A 12,219-nucleotide genomic window follows, 5' to 3' on the forward strand; every position below is an offset into this window, starting at 1 on the left:
ATACTATTTCTTCGGAGGGATGATATCGTCCGTGTCTTTTCTTGTATTTGAACCGAAGGTTCCAATGATAAACAATTTACTTCGTCTTGTCGTCCAATTTTCCCTAAATTTCCTCTCTGATTCAAAGTTCCTTTCGTATTTTGTAAAAGAGCTTGTTGTTCAAGTCCACTCTCAATTCTTTTTAGCACTGGTATTTGAAATGTGAATTGAAAATAGTGAGATCCTGATATTGCTAATTGCTAGGGTAGAAGAGTCAGTTTACGGCACACTCTCTCGCAGCTTTAGAAATCCTAATTTTCTTGTGAAGTACCATAGTTTTACAAGTCTAAGATACAGCTACAAATTTATTGCAGCTTTGGAGAGTATTTGGATTGTTGTTTAGCCGACAAAGGCTTGGAACAAATCCTAGGAACTGAGAACATCCCGGACAGCATCAAAATGGCGCACCTAAAAGACGTTTGGAACTCCGCTGTCCAGCTAAGTGACGACTTCCACAAAGATCGTCAAGCAGTTTAATTTTCTGCTTGAGGAGCGGTCAGTTCAAAACTCAAATGAAGTGGTGCAGGTCGTTTTTAAAAAATCTAAGAAGTCAACTTTTTTTTTAGTCAATTAAAAGTAATGGATGGTACATGCTGAGTTTTCATAACAGTTTGGCTTCTAGCCTCAGTTTTCTCTCGCACAATAGTGAGGTACTAGATAATACTCATAATAACAAAGTAATTCGAAAATGTTGGCATGTAATAAATACTGCTGTTTTTGTGGCTACTTTAAGGTAATTCGTGGCTGTAGTTTATGAATAGGGCCAGCCAGTTTCTTTTGCCACGTATATTTACCCTTGGTTTACTTAGAGTGTTAGAAAAAGAATTATTCTCGATGCTGTCTTCTGCAAAAATTGCGGAAAAAGCAGAAGCTTTTATGTTTATGAAGACTAAAGCGGAACGGTACTATTGATTAATTTTTCATAATTTGTTTCTTATACAGTTTAAAGATAAATCAAAATGCTACAGTTGAGAATTATATCAGCATGGCATGCAAGTGTGAACCGCACTTTGAATTCAGTAATGTCAAGTTAGTGTAGAAAAGTATCTCTTCCATTAAACTTTTGCATAAATTTTTTCTTTGCCGGTGTTGGTGTCTTCTAATGTGATGTAATAAGCACCCCACCCGAAGTTAAGCTTGGGCAAAATTTTGTACTTACGAAACGTCCTGATGAAAAGAAACTTTGTCATAGTGTCTCCTGTTGTGATTGTAGTTAATTTAATTAACCGCTTTTCCCTCTGGGCCATCGTTTCTGCCAATTTAGTCGTACAAAAGACGAAAACTGAGTGACCGGTAAATCAGCTAACACTTTCCAGGCTAGGAGAGGAAAAAACTTTTTACGGCTACTTACGAACTGAAATTTTTAACTTCTAGCGCCTGTAATGTTTTAAGATACTTCTTGAGCTGTACTACACATATAAACATGTAGTTTCTTCTGTCGGCTTAAAGCATCGTTGACATTTATAGAACAACCGTTACAGTCGACTATTACCAGCCAAACTTTTTGGTACAGTCCAGCACAATTTTGTGCTCTTGGTATGCTAATTCAAACGGCTCAATTTTTTTTTTATCCAAAAGGCGCTGGATGAAAGGATGAGGCTTAGTTAATAATAACATGTTAAACTTTATTGCTAATAATTGACTTACTGGAAATCGATTAAGTTAATTTTCTTCCATTTAAACCAGGAGGTTCCTTATTTTCGTATTTCATTTAAGCTGAAGTGAATTTTGTGCTCTTATTTTGTTTGCAAATCAAAACGGCTCAAATTTTCATTCACGACCCGCTGGATGGAAGGGGTGAAGCTTAGTTGATACCCAACATGAAATAGATGATTTACTAGGAATTGACTGAAGTTGTAAAATAATCGTCAATTTAAACCTGGCAAGTGGCTTATTTTAGTACTACATGTGAGCTGAACTACAATTTTATAGTTGGTCATAACATCAAAAACATATTGATTCTACATGTTTGAAGAGTCGTTCAAATTGTGATTTTGCATTAATTTAAATTCTGGCTGTTCAATTAGCTTATGAACTACAAAATCTAAGAGGTTCTTAAACTCCAAAAATTAGAGCTTCAGGACATCATGGAACTCATGCGTCCTTGGTCTTTTTCACGCACATCTAACGCAAGTTTGCATGCGTGAATTATGTGCATTACTTTGACTTGATCAGGAGTCTCATCCAAGTCGGAGCTGTCATCAAAGACCCTCGATAAGTACTCACCGAGTCTGGAAATAAAGAGGAAGAAGAATATACTCTGAGAACAATACAAAATTTCCGTCCTCTAACGCAGACAAGGTGGCTAAATGTACGTGTATGTATGTGTCGTACAGATAGAGCATTGGACTGTTGCGTCAAAAACATTTCTTTGCTTTACGTAAAATATAGGAATTACCCCATTTCACGATTTCTTTCTACTTCATGAACAAGCAGCAAACTGATGACTTCAATCACTCTTCTCAAAAACAAGTCAACGTCCATTTTTTTCAATGCTGCACTTAGTAATGCAATTGTATGTCGTGGCATTTCTTCTTTAAAACTTTCCGAAATCTCTTCAAACGGATCCTGAAAGAATTGAAAAATTAAGATCTATTAAAATTTTTTTCAATGCTGCACTTAGTAATGCAATTGTATGTCGTGGCATTTCTTCTTTAAAACTTTCCGAAATCTCTTCAAACGGATCCTGAAAGAATTGAAAAATTAAGATCTATTAAAAAGAAAAGAAACAAATCCAGTCTATCATCTCCACAAATTATGCTTTGTATTTTGCGGCATCGTATGTCAGTTGATGATTAGCTGCTCTTTATGGGGAACTAATTTTGGCCGACGGAATGCACTTTTTTGACCGCGAACGTTACAGAGAACAAGAAGAAATGTATGGACTGGATCGTAACCTCTGGACAGGAAACATCTTACCATCACTCAAAGGATGATGACATATTTTTCAACCGAAGGTGATTTTAATTTTCTGTAACAGCAGTTGGGTAAAACGCACCTGTCTATTCCTGAACAAGAATTTCGCACGCGCTTCGGCAATTGTGGACCACAAATCCAAGATGTGACACAGACAGCAAGACTGTTGAGCCTAAAAGATAGCAAAGTAATGAAATGAAGACAATAATGGTAAATAAAAATTAAAGAAAGGGCAAGATTGATGCCACCTAAATCCTAATACACGTAGAGTATACTGCTCCTTGGATTCATCAAAAATCCTTAATGTTTGGTATAATTTAACTCGAGATTTCCCAGTATTCTGTTCAGTGCAATTTTTTTACATTTTTATCAGGTGTATTTTTTGAGTACCCATACTAAGACACACAGGGGTAGTTGATCAAATCAGCGAATTTTTTTAATAGTCAAGGCACGACAAATTGTTGCCTGGTCTTCTCCTGCTTCCCCCCTCCTTCCCATGCATCTGTGTTTATTTCGAAATTTTCAGTTTAACCCTGGCGTTTATGCAAGGCTGGCCACAGTCGAGGTCGGACGTTTCACCCAGAAAATATAGTACACGTAAAAAACTTTTTTCAATCTAAAGTTTTGAAACAACCTTTTACTATTGAAAGTAATTAAGCGATCGAGATCGAGTATCATGACAGCAATATTGTTCCTCTCGCATTAGGAAAAATTAACTACCTTCTTACTCCTTAAGTTCGACTTTCCATCACCAAGAAGTAGAATATTCTTCAGATAATCGCAGACTTTCCTTTCCGGATCTCCACCTGCCGTTGACAGGAAACCAATTGCCATTTCCAGGGTTGAAAGTAATTCACTCACGTTTCTAAGTTCCTTTAATTCTGACAGAATCTGGGTACGAGTATTACCATCAATTGACACCTTAAAAAAAGGACGACGAATGTTGTTTAAAAAAATGATTACTATCTACCAGATTTGTTTAATCTCACATGTGGTTTTCATGGTTCATCACCAGATAAACTTCTATTGTTTTAAAGAGGTAAGTCTAAAGAAACTGTTGTGCTGCGTCGGGGAGGAGTATAACAGTATAACTTGGTGTTATCAACTTATTTGATAATATAAACTTGCTTCTGTAAGGGGTATTACAGCTGACGTCTCGGGCGTTAGCCCTTCGTCAGAGCGAAACCCTTCGACCCGAGAACCCTATTCTTTATTTGTTCAGAGCTGGCATTTTCACTTGCATAATGTAACGTTTGATTCACTTTTTTCGATCATTACGACTACTTATATCTTCTAGTCGTAATTTCTGGTGAGGTCTGTCCATAACTATTGCAACAAATTTAATCCTATCTTTTAAGAGACCGGTCACGTAAAAAATTTGAATATCGTACTACAAGGCTAACCTGTGGAATCTTTTCTCTCAACTTGACGAAGAACATATCGCGGTCATCTTCATGAAACACGAAATTATCCAGCTTAAAAGATAGAGAAGCGAGAATTGACTTAGTGTACTTTATTACAGTGAGTTTAACTGTTGGTTTGTAGAGCTACGAATTCCATGCACTACTCTATTGTGGGACAGGCGCATTTCCAGAAATTCAGTTTTGTGTTCCGTATCACTCTGGTCTACAGATTGTATAATTCTCCTAAATTTATTAGATCGCACCGAAGAGGAAATTCAGCCATAAAGAAGTCGCCTTCAAACTGAGTGACCTATGGAAACGACCAGGGAAATATAAGACAAAGAGAGAGCTAAAAAGGATTGATATTAGGGATTGAAATTAGGGATTGTAAAACTGTTCAGCTTATTATGTTCATTTAGTGTTAAGTTTTACAGCTTATGATTTTGTATCTTAGATGGTAACTGTTCTTATCACGAAACAGACAAAATAGTTCGTGCTTTTTCTCGGAGGTGAACTGTAGCATGTACCTTAAACTCAACGATAGGCCTTCCACGAATGAACTTATCGACTATTTGCTTCTGAAGGGCTTCCTAGTTGTACTGCAATGATGTGTCCTTTCCCACCTCTAGTGTGTAGGTGCAGTTGGCTAGTATCACAGGTAGTAAGTCCTTTTCTGAGTCATACGCTACCAACTGCGACAACGAAACCTCCGCAAAAGGAATCTTGGCGATAGCACTATCATTCGGACCCAAAATATTTCGAGGGAATCGAGAACAATTAGATACTCACTGAGGTAAAGGAGATCAGAGGTAGGCAAATACACAGTTGAGGGGAGGGGTAGGGTTATAAGCTGCAAGGTTTTCCTCTTTGATCCGAAAGAAAATGACGATTTATAATACTATAGGAACGTGGTATGCCCCTCAAGTGCCAGTAATAATTTATACTGGTGTAGGACTCCCTTCTACAGAGGAGTCCTGGCGGGGACAAAATCTCGTTATCACCATCACTACAATTTGTACTACAATCCATGTGTGTTAGACTCTCCATCCCTTATGGGAAAGAAAAATAAAAGACTGAGATATGACACCGTTTCAAGTAACCATGAAGTACATATCAACCTTTACAGGTATTCTGAAGGTAACAGAAATTAGATCGGAATAGGAAAAAGAGCACTGACCTCACAATTGGTGTCTTAACTTAATAAGCTCCATATTAGAACTCAATACTAACAAAATGAACCTAGGATCTAGCTCGATTAGATATGAAGGAATATGTAACCTGCTTAAGAGATTGGAATATGTTTACCCAACCCCTACAAAATCGTGCGATGATGATAACCTCAATGGCATTCAATTTCTTACGATTCTGTACCTAGTGTCACGTATGTAACTGAATTAACTTAAAATACCGTGTCCTTTCGTCAGATCCAAAGGCACCGTGGTATGTTTCCACCATTTCATTATGTGTATTGACCAAGAAGAACAGTAAAGCTTTGCAACAGACACCTGGGCCAGCCTCAGCTGGTAGCAGTACTGACACGGTGGAGGTCATATCAATTGGTTTCGTACACTGTTCTTCAGAAGGAGTAAAACGACCTGCTGAAAAGAAATATTAACAACGCACTATGATTGGTAAGCAATGTCAAAAACCAATTGTCCTTCTGAACCTGTTATGGATGTCCTTGTGTTACTTTAGTAGATTTTAAATGAACTGTACCATGATCGTTATGAAAATACTACACTGTTTCCCATTAAGTTCTTCTCTAATAGTTTTTAGCATACGATTTCTCACCTTGCGAATAAAGCTGAAGGCGAAGTTGATCCCAAGCAGTGCAAAAACTTTTGAAAAACTTCGTGAAGCTTTCCTTCTGGTCTGAAAGGTGAATTAAAATGTGTATTTTGGGTGAGAGTAGGCTTGGATTTTTGCGTCATGGTGAGAAAATGACCATTAATTTGTTTTCTTAAATGCGGGATCACTTAATTCCTGCCATGTTGTCCATATTGGTCATGCAAATAAGCTATTTTGTTCTTGCTCTTGTTGATTTATGACTAGATTATAGTACACTGTCACTCCCAAGCTTTGGAGGGTATTTTATTTATATCAAAGGGTATTATCCGGGAAAAGCAATGGGTCTTACAATAGTGTGTGATCTGAGACTGGGCAGTCTGATCTGAAGCCGTGTTAGCGACTGAGATTGTGATTAGTGCCTCGGCAGCTTGGTGAGAGACATCATCAGAGTCAAAACGAGAAGAGCTGTTTGTTAGTCGAGTGCATGAAGATAGACCTTTGAAAATTATTGTTCGGTTGCTGCGATGTTGTTTAAGATAATTAAACCGCAACTTGTTTTTGGTTGATCTCTGTCCTAGACTAGAATAGGCTTTTAAATGATCAGTCACTGTTTCTGACCATAATTATAACTCGTCACGTTCACCCTCAACGTAATTACCAACTATACCTTTAGACAATTCTTTCAAAAAATCCCGTATCTTGAACTTATTAGCTTCGTCTCGGTTGATTCGTCGATGAAGGCGATCAGTTAGTATTCTCAGCAAAGCCAAAATGTCCGGTAAGTAACGTACTGCGCGGAGTATGTGCTCCTACGAAAGAAAAAAAGAGAAAAGAGTCTGTGTTCATGATCAAAATCAGAGTCACCTTTTACCAAAGAGTTTCCTGTAGTTCCATTTATACAGTACCTCCTCAAGAAATTTTCCTAGGATCTTGCAAGAATCCTTGTTTGACCTGACGTCTTGAAACTGACGAATGATATGCTCAACAGTCAAACGAATTCTATATTTCCAAAAGGCGGGGTGTCCAGGATGGATATCTGCTGCTGAGCGAGGAGGAGTGGGGTCATCCACCTCGTAAATCTCCCGCATGAGTGGATCACTCCCTGCAATAAGGCCAAGAAGTTGACGCTTGATCACAGATATTTTTTTCACATGAAAGTTAATCACGGCTTTATACGTTTAGAAGTTCAGCCTAGATTTGTCAATCTGATCGTTTGCAAAAGGAGAACTGTGCTCTATTAAAAAGAAAAAAAACAGCGTTACAGCTTTTACCATCGCAGTAAAAAACTATGTGTGATATTATGACACTAGCTGCGCTTTGATTTTACAAGTAGTTACATAACCACCCAAAAATCTTCTGCAAATGAGCTTTAAATCCTACTGAGGACTCCACTATTTTAATCTTGCTCAGCAAATCTCGTACCGGTGACTTAATAAAGCCTAAATTCTTTTTCACTCATCCCGTTTCGATCTGTTCTGATAACCAGGGCCAAAAGAGATGGCACCTTCAACTCAAATAATTATTTCTATCTTGTCATAAGCGAAGCAGTATCCAACAACCACGATGAAATTATGTCGACCATAGAATATACTTCTTTCCTCATCATTTTCACTCCATCCACAACAGAATATAGAGGTACTGAAATATTTGGATTACAAAGTTACATTACAAAAAACTGCGATTGAAACAAAGTTGGGCAGTTTGCATCGCCTAATTTCCGAGCAAAAAGCCTTAATTACCTAATCTCTTATCGTTGACAGACAGAGTATAGAAATTCTGCAGCCGTTCCTCCAAAATCTGCACATTGAGAACAAAACTTGAATTAAAATAGTTAATTATTCAAGAAGTAATCTAATGATAAGGAATAACACAGAATGCCACAGTATGGTGGGTTTCATTACACTTACCGTTACATGTCTACGACTTGGTGAAGCGAAGGCGAGTAAAAGCCAATTTTTTTGGCTTCAAATGAAGCTTCCCGAACTAATTTAGACAATCGTAAGGACTGGCAGGCATTATTTGTAAGTATAACAAAGCCAATTCGAATTACTTTCAATAATCTGGACACAATTGATTTCGTCCGTCCGTCCGTGTACGCTTAACGCTTAACTTCACGGATCGGACACGCGGAAAAGAAAATGCAACATGAGCATCGCTTTCAGCCTCATTTGAATTCATATTTTATATCCCATTATTGATTGACGGACAAAACCAGTTAGAATTGCTTTCAACAGACTGGACACAGTCGATTTCGTCCGTCCATTTAACGCTTAACTTCACTGATCGGACACACGGAAAGAAAACACAACATGAGCTCCGCTTTCAGCCTCCTTTGCATTCATATGTTATCTCGCATTATTGATTGACGGAAGTGTCAAACTTATGCATACTGTACATCACTTCTGAGCAAAGTTCGAACTTTGGTCAAAATATATATAACTAAGTTCCTAGAAAATGCCAACCTAAGCTAATAAAAATGGTCGGTACCCGGTCGCTTCTTACTCATGGTTGTTTCGTACCCAGTCGTTTCGTGCCCAAAAGCAGTCGATTCGTACCCAAGTTTGAGTCGGCTCGTACCCAAACCGCTGGTCGATTTATACATTTATTCAAAATACCTCACACACGACTCAATTGTTAACATGTACAATATCTTGTATTAGTTTGGGTACGAAACCACCGAGCTGGATTCGAAACGACTGGATACGAAACGACACAAGCGACCGGCAGACCTAAAATACATTTTAACTATATGTAGCAAACATAATTTGTATCTAAAAACACAAATATGTATCGAAGAAAAAACATGTAAAGGAGAAAAGCAAAGAAGCAAGAATCCACAAATACGTGCGATTAACAGCGCAGCAGAATCACATGCCTCTTACCATGCAAACAGGTCTCAAAAACACGGAAAAAAAAACGATTTTCCCATTCTCTCCGTTCAGCCTTAGTCAACCAATTTGCAATACCATCTGTTCCTCCTTAAAAGTAAATTAAAAACGATATAACTTAGATTAAAAGGTGTCTCTCGTAACTAAGCTGTCTACAAAATATGGAAACTGTGACAAATCAGTGATTTTTTTAAACCCGTAAGACCGCTAATCTGGATAAAATGCATTTTTTTCCTGTGTATTAGTGTACAACAATATTGTAGAAGACCTCTACATCAATATTTCAAAACACCGATCCAAAGTAATAACCCTCATCGATGTGCATGCCACGTTAGCGTCAAAACGAGGAAAAATACGCAAAATACAACTTTACCAAGGTGATAAACTCACAATAAGGAAGGAAGTAAACCGAAAAGGAACGAAAGTGTTTCAGGGTAAGTTGGAAAAGATTAACACGGATTGTAAAGCTGACACTCTCAGGAGACACAAACGTTGACGCAGCACCCACGCAACTGTCACTGAGTGCTTTAGTAGCAAAATAACATTCCTTTTGAACATGGCTTCCACATGGGTAACTTAATCTATATGACTTGAAAGAATGTAACTTACTAGCTGCTGCACGATACACAATCTCAGCTAACACGCTATGAATCATCAGTACCACTTCATCCACGCTCCTTTCCAGGTTGGCTGATATATTTTCCACATCATTGACGAGATGTGCACAGAGGTAACCTCCAACATTCCGTGGTTGAACTTCTAACTCCTTTATTAGCTGACTAACGACCTTGAATTAAGAGTAGATCAACTGTGTGTGAATATTGACTGATAAAGAAACGTTTTCATTAAAGTTACACTGGAAATAACTCGTCAAGTCCGAATCAGTCCCTGCAAAAAGATATTGTCTGTAAACTGCTGAATCTTTCATTGCTGAAAGCTCTTGACAATAGAAAATGGATCCGTTGTCTTCTGAGGAGTGTTAGGGATCGTGATAAGACCGATGTGGTTAATTTCTTGAGATGATTTCGATTTGCCTATTTATGACTCATAGGAAATAAACAGAACTAATGAGAACAGATTGCGTCTTGGATTAGGTGCAACATGTCGTACATTTTATGTTCTAAAGTTTCTTGTTTTCCTTGGTTAGCACGAGATATTTAACGCCGCACTATATCAATTATTAATGAATGAAATGGCCTCTGACGAGGGAAATAGATTGTTTTGGAACCATCAAAGTTTAACACTATTCTTTTGTCTACCTCAGGTTGGTCTTGGGCTGCGGACAGCATCGCTGAATGGAGAATAAACCTCAAGAGGCTCACCATAGTAGGAGACAGATCTCTTTCAGGACCTACGATACGTTTGGGGGTTCCCAAGATGTGACCTTTGTTAGATCGGTCTTCCCTAAAAATGCAAAGTATCATGCAGCTGTTGAGTTACTCTGCAGTGACAGTCTCTCCTGTGTAGAATTCTTTACTCGTTTTCGAATTGAGTTGAATTTGCTATTTATTCTATGTGCTTCTCTTCCCTCGACAAGATTCCCATCGCTAATTCGACCTAGATTTCTGAAAAATTTTTCGTGACTTACATCCCACGACAAATAAATATATATTACTGCAGTATTACATACTGACGTTAGCTTTATATTTGCCATCTGTTTTCCTCTTGCATAATCAAAAATTACGTAAAAAGTGTTTCATCTTATTACGACATAGGTGAATAACTTGATGTTTAATATGGACGCGAGCGCTTTACCGAGAACTATAAAACGCTTGTACAATCAATACGACCTCTTCATCAGGGAACCGAGTGGCCGGGCCGTATTTTCGTATGTAACACGAGTGGCGATATTGAGCAACGACGTCACAATTTTTGCCTTTTAAAACTTTGCTGAATGAACTTGGTTTGTTGGTCGTCTTGAATATTGAATGGCCGCAATATTTGTTGTGGCAAGTGAAGAGGATGTGACTGCATTTTCCGAACAACAAAAGAACGAGAACACCAAGAAGAAACAACAGTATGATCTAAATATTTTTAAGGAATTTTTCAAAAGTTGCGACGATACAAAGGTAAATTTTTGCTCTGTTCGTGCTGAATTGCCTTCATATGTTCGTAGTGAGGCTGAAAATAAAAGTATCTTATGCTTCAAGTTAGAGTCAGTAATCGAATTTTCATTAAGCGTATAAAAACAGTTCACATGTATTTTGGCCTAACTGTAAACCTTTTTTTAATTTGGGCGACGAGTATTTTGTTTCTTTTTATACCCGGTATTTGTATTAAAACCAGTTGTTCACGTTCTACCTTGTTTATTTTTTGTCCATATAATTAATAATGGTAATAGGACCGAGTGGAGTCCTATTCAGTCTGTAATCATACAAGTTATTAACAAGTATGATTACAGACAGAATTGGACGACACGAAGTCCTGATACCAATTAATCATAACCATTACAATTTCCGGAAAAAAAGAACATTTAGGACAAACATCTCCACAAGGGAAAATGTTTAAAGCAAAAAAATTGGAAATTTCCCAGTTTTCTTTGCAGGGTAAGTGGTTGTTACAATGGTTATTGTGATCAATTCTGTGATTGAAGGATTTAGCTGAGTGGACTTAGTTAGATTGGCTGCTTCAACCGTCCGTTTACAGGTGTCTGATCACAGCCAACTGTCCGATTACAGGTGTCCGATTACAGCCAACTGTCTGATTACATTGTCCGATTACAACTTTACAGAGTTATCAGTGAAATATAGAGCAGCTGACGCACCAATCACATTTCAGGAAATTTTAATGGTTATGTTTAAAAAGAAAATTACACGTTAGCTCAAATATATGAATTTTATGCTCTCATGGCATGGATAATGTCACGTTCATTCGCTGCGCTTTAACATAAAATTCATATCTCCTCGCTACCATGTAACAGTCTCCATAAATAATCAAATGATTGCGAAAAAAAAATTTGAAGCTAATGTCTACAATTCTGTACATAATATAAATCAACGTGACCCTAACAAGAACATCAAAAAAGTTCATAGAAGTAATTTTGTAGATACCGTGTAAGTACGCTGTGTAGGATAAGTAGCTAACAAAGGACTAACGCTCGAAATGTAAGCATTAAAACTCTTAACGGTGGCCAATTTACGTTATCAACTCAGTTGAGAATACTTAACTACCCTGGCTTAGATAGC

General features: G+C 37.7%; 2 protein-coding genes, 1 long non-coding RNA gene and 1 pseudogene across 3 annotated transcripts in view; 2 read left to right on the forward strand and 2 right to left on the reverse strand.

The window, feature by feature from the left end:
* The window catches only part of LOC136280511 (E3 ubiquitin-protein ligase rnf213-alpha-like), a 42,720-nt pseudogene extending 41,606 nt beyond the window's left edge, over positions 1–1,114 (forward strand).
* A 1,482-nt stretch (positions 1,115–2,596) lies between these two features.
* Positions 2,597–4,955, reverse strand: LOC136280282 (E3 ubiquitin-protein ligase RNF213-like). The gene is made up of 5 exons (XM_066165281.1): positions 4,886–4,955; positions 4,359–4,430; positions 3,676–3,876; positions 3,038–3,127; positions 2,597–2,725 (listed from the first exon to the last, which is right to left on the reverse strand). Exons 2-5 carry the CDS (start codon positions 4,392–4,394, stop codon positions 2,597–2,599), a joined length of 456 nt encoding a protein of 151 aa, XP_066021378.1. The 5' UTR covers positions 4,395–4,430; positions 4,886–4,955.
* A 20-nt stretch (positions 4,956–4,975) lies between these two features.
* On the forward strand, positions 4,976–9,846 carry LOC136280512 (uncharacterized). Its single transcript, XR_010717269.1, has 4 exons — positions 4,976–5,167; positions 5,783–5,989; positions 9,280–9,468; positions 9,720–9,846. It is a non-coding gene; the product is annotated as an uncharacterized lncRNA (long non-coding RNA).
* Positions 7,120–12,219, reverse strand: part of LOC136280503 (E3 ubiquitin-protein ligase rnf213-alpha-like) — a 48,172-nt gene continuing 43,072 nt past the window's right edge. The window contains exons 69-73 of the mRNA XM_066165807.1: positions 10,294–10,438; positions 9,644–9,821; positions 9,029–9,124; positions 7,886–7,943; positions 7,120–7,248 (exon numbers count right to left, since the gene is read on the reverse strand). Of these exons, the coding sequence (XP_066021904.1) occupies positions 7,894–7,943; positions 9,029–9,124; positions 9,644–9,821; positions 10,294–10,438 (469 nt within the window). The 3' untranslated portion in view covers positions 7,120–7,248; positions 7,886–7,893. The remainder of the gene's footprint in view (positions 7,249–7,885; positions 7,944–9,028; positions 9,125–9,643; positions 9,822–10,293; positions 10,439–12,219) is intronic.

The sequence above is a fragment of the Pocillopora verrucosa genome, chromosome 4, assembly GCF_036669915.1.
Source record: "Pocillopora verrucosa isolate sample1 chromosome 4, ASM3666991v2, whole genome shotgun sequence".
NCBI classification, from domain to species: Eukaryota; Metazoa; Cnidaria; class Anthozoa; order Scleractinia; family Pocilloporidae; genus Pocillopora; species Pocillopora verrucosa.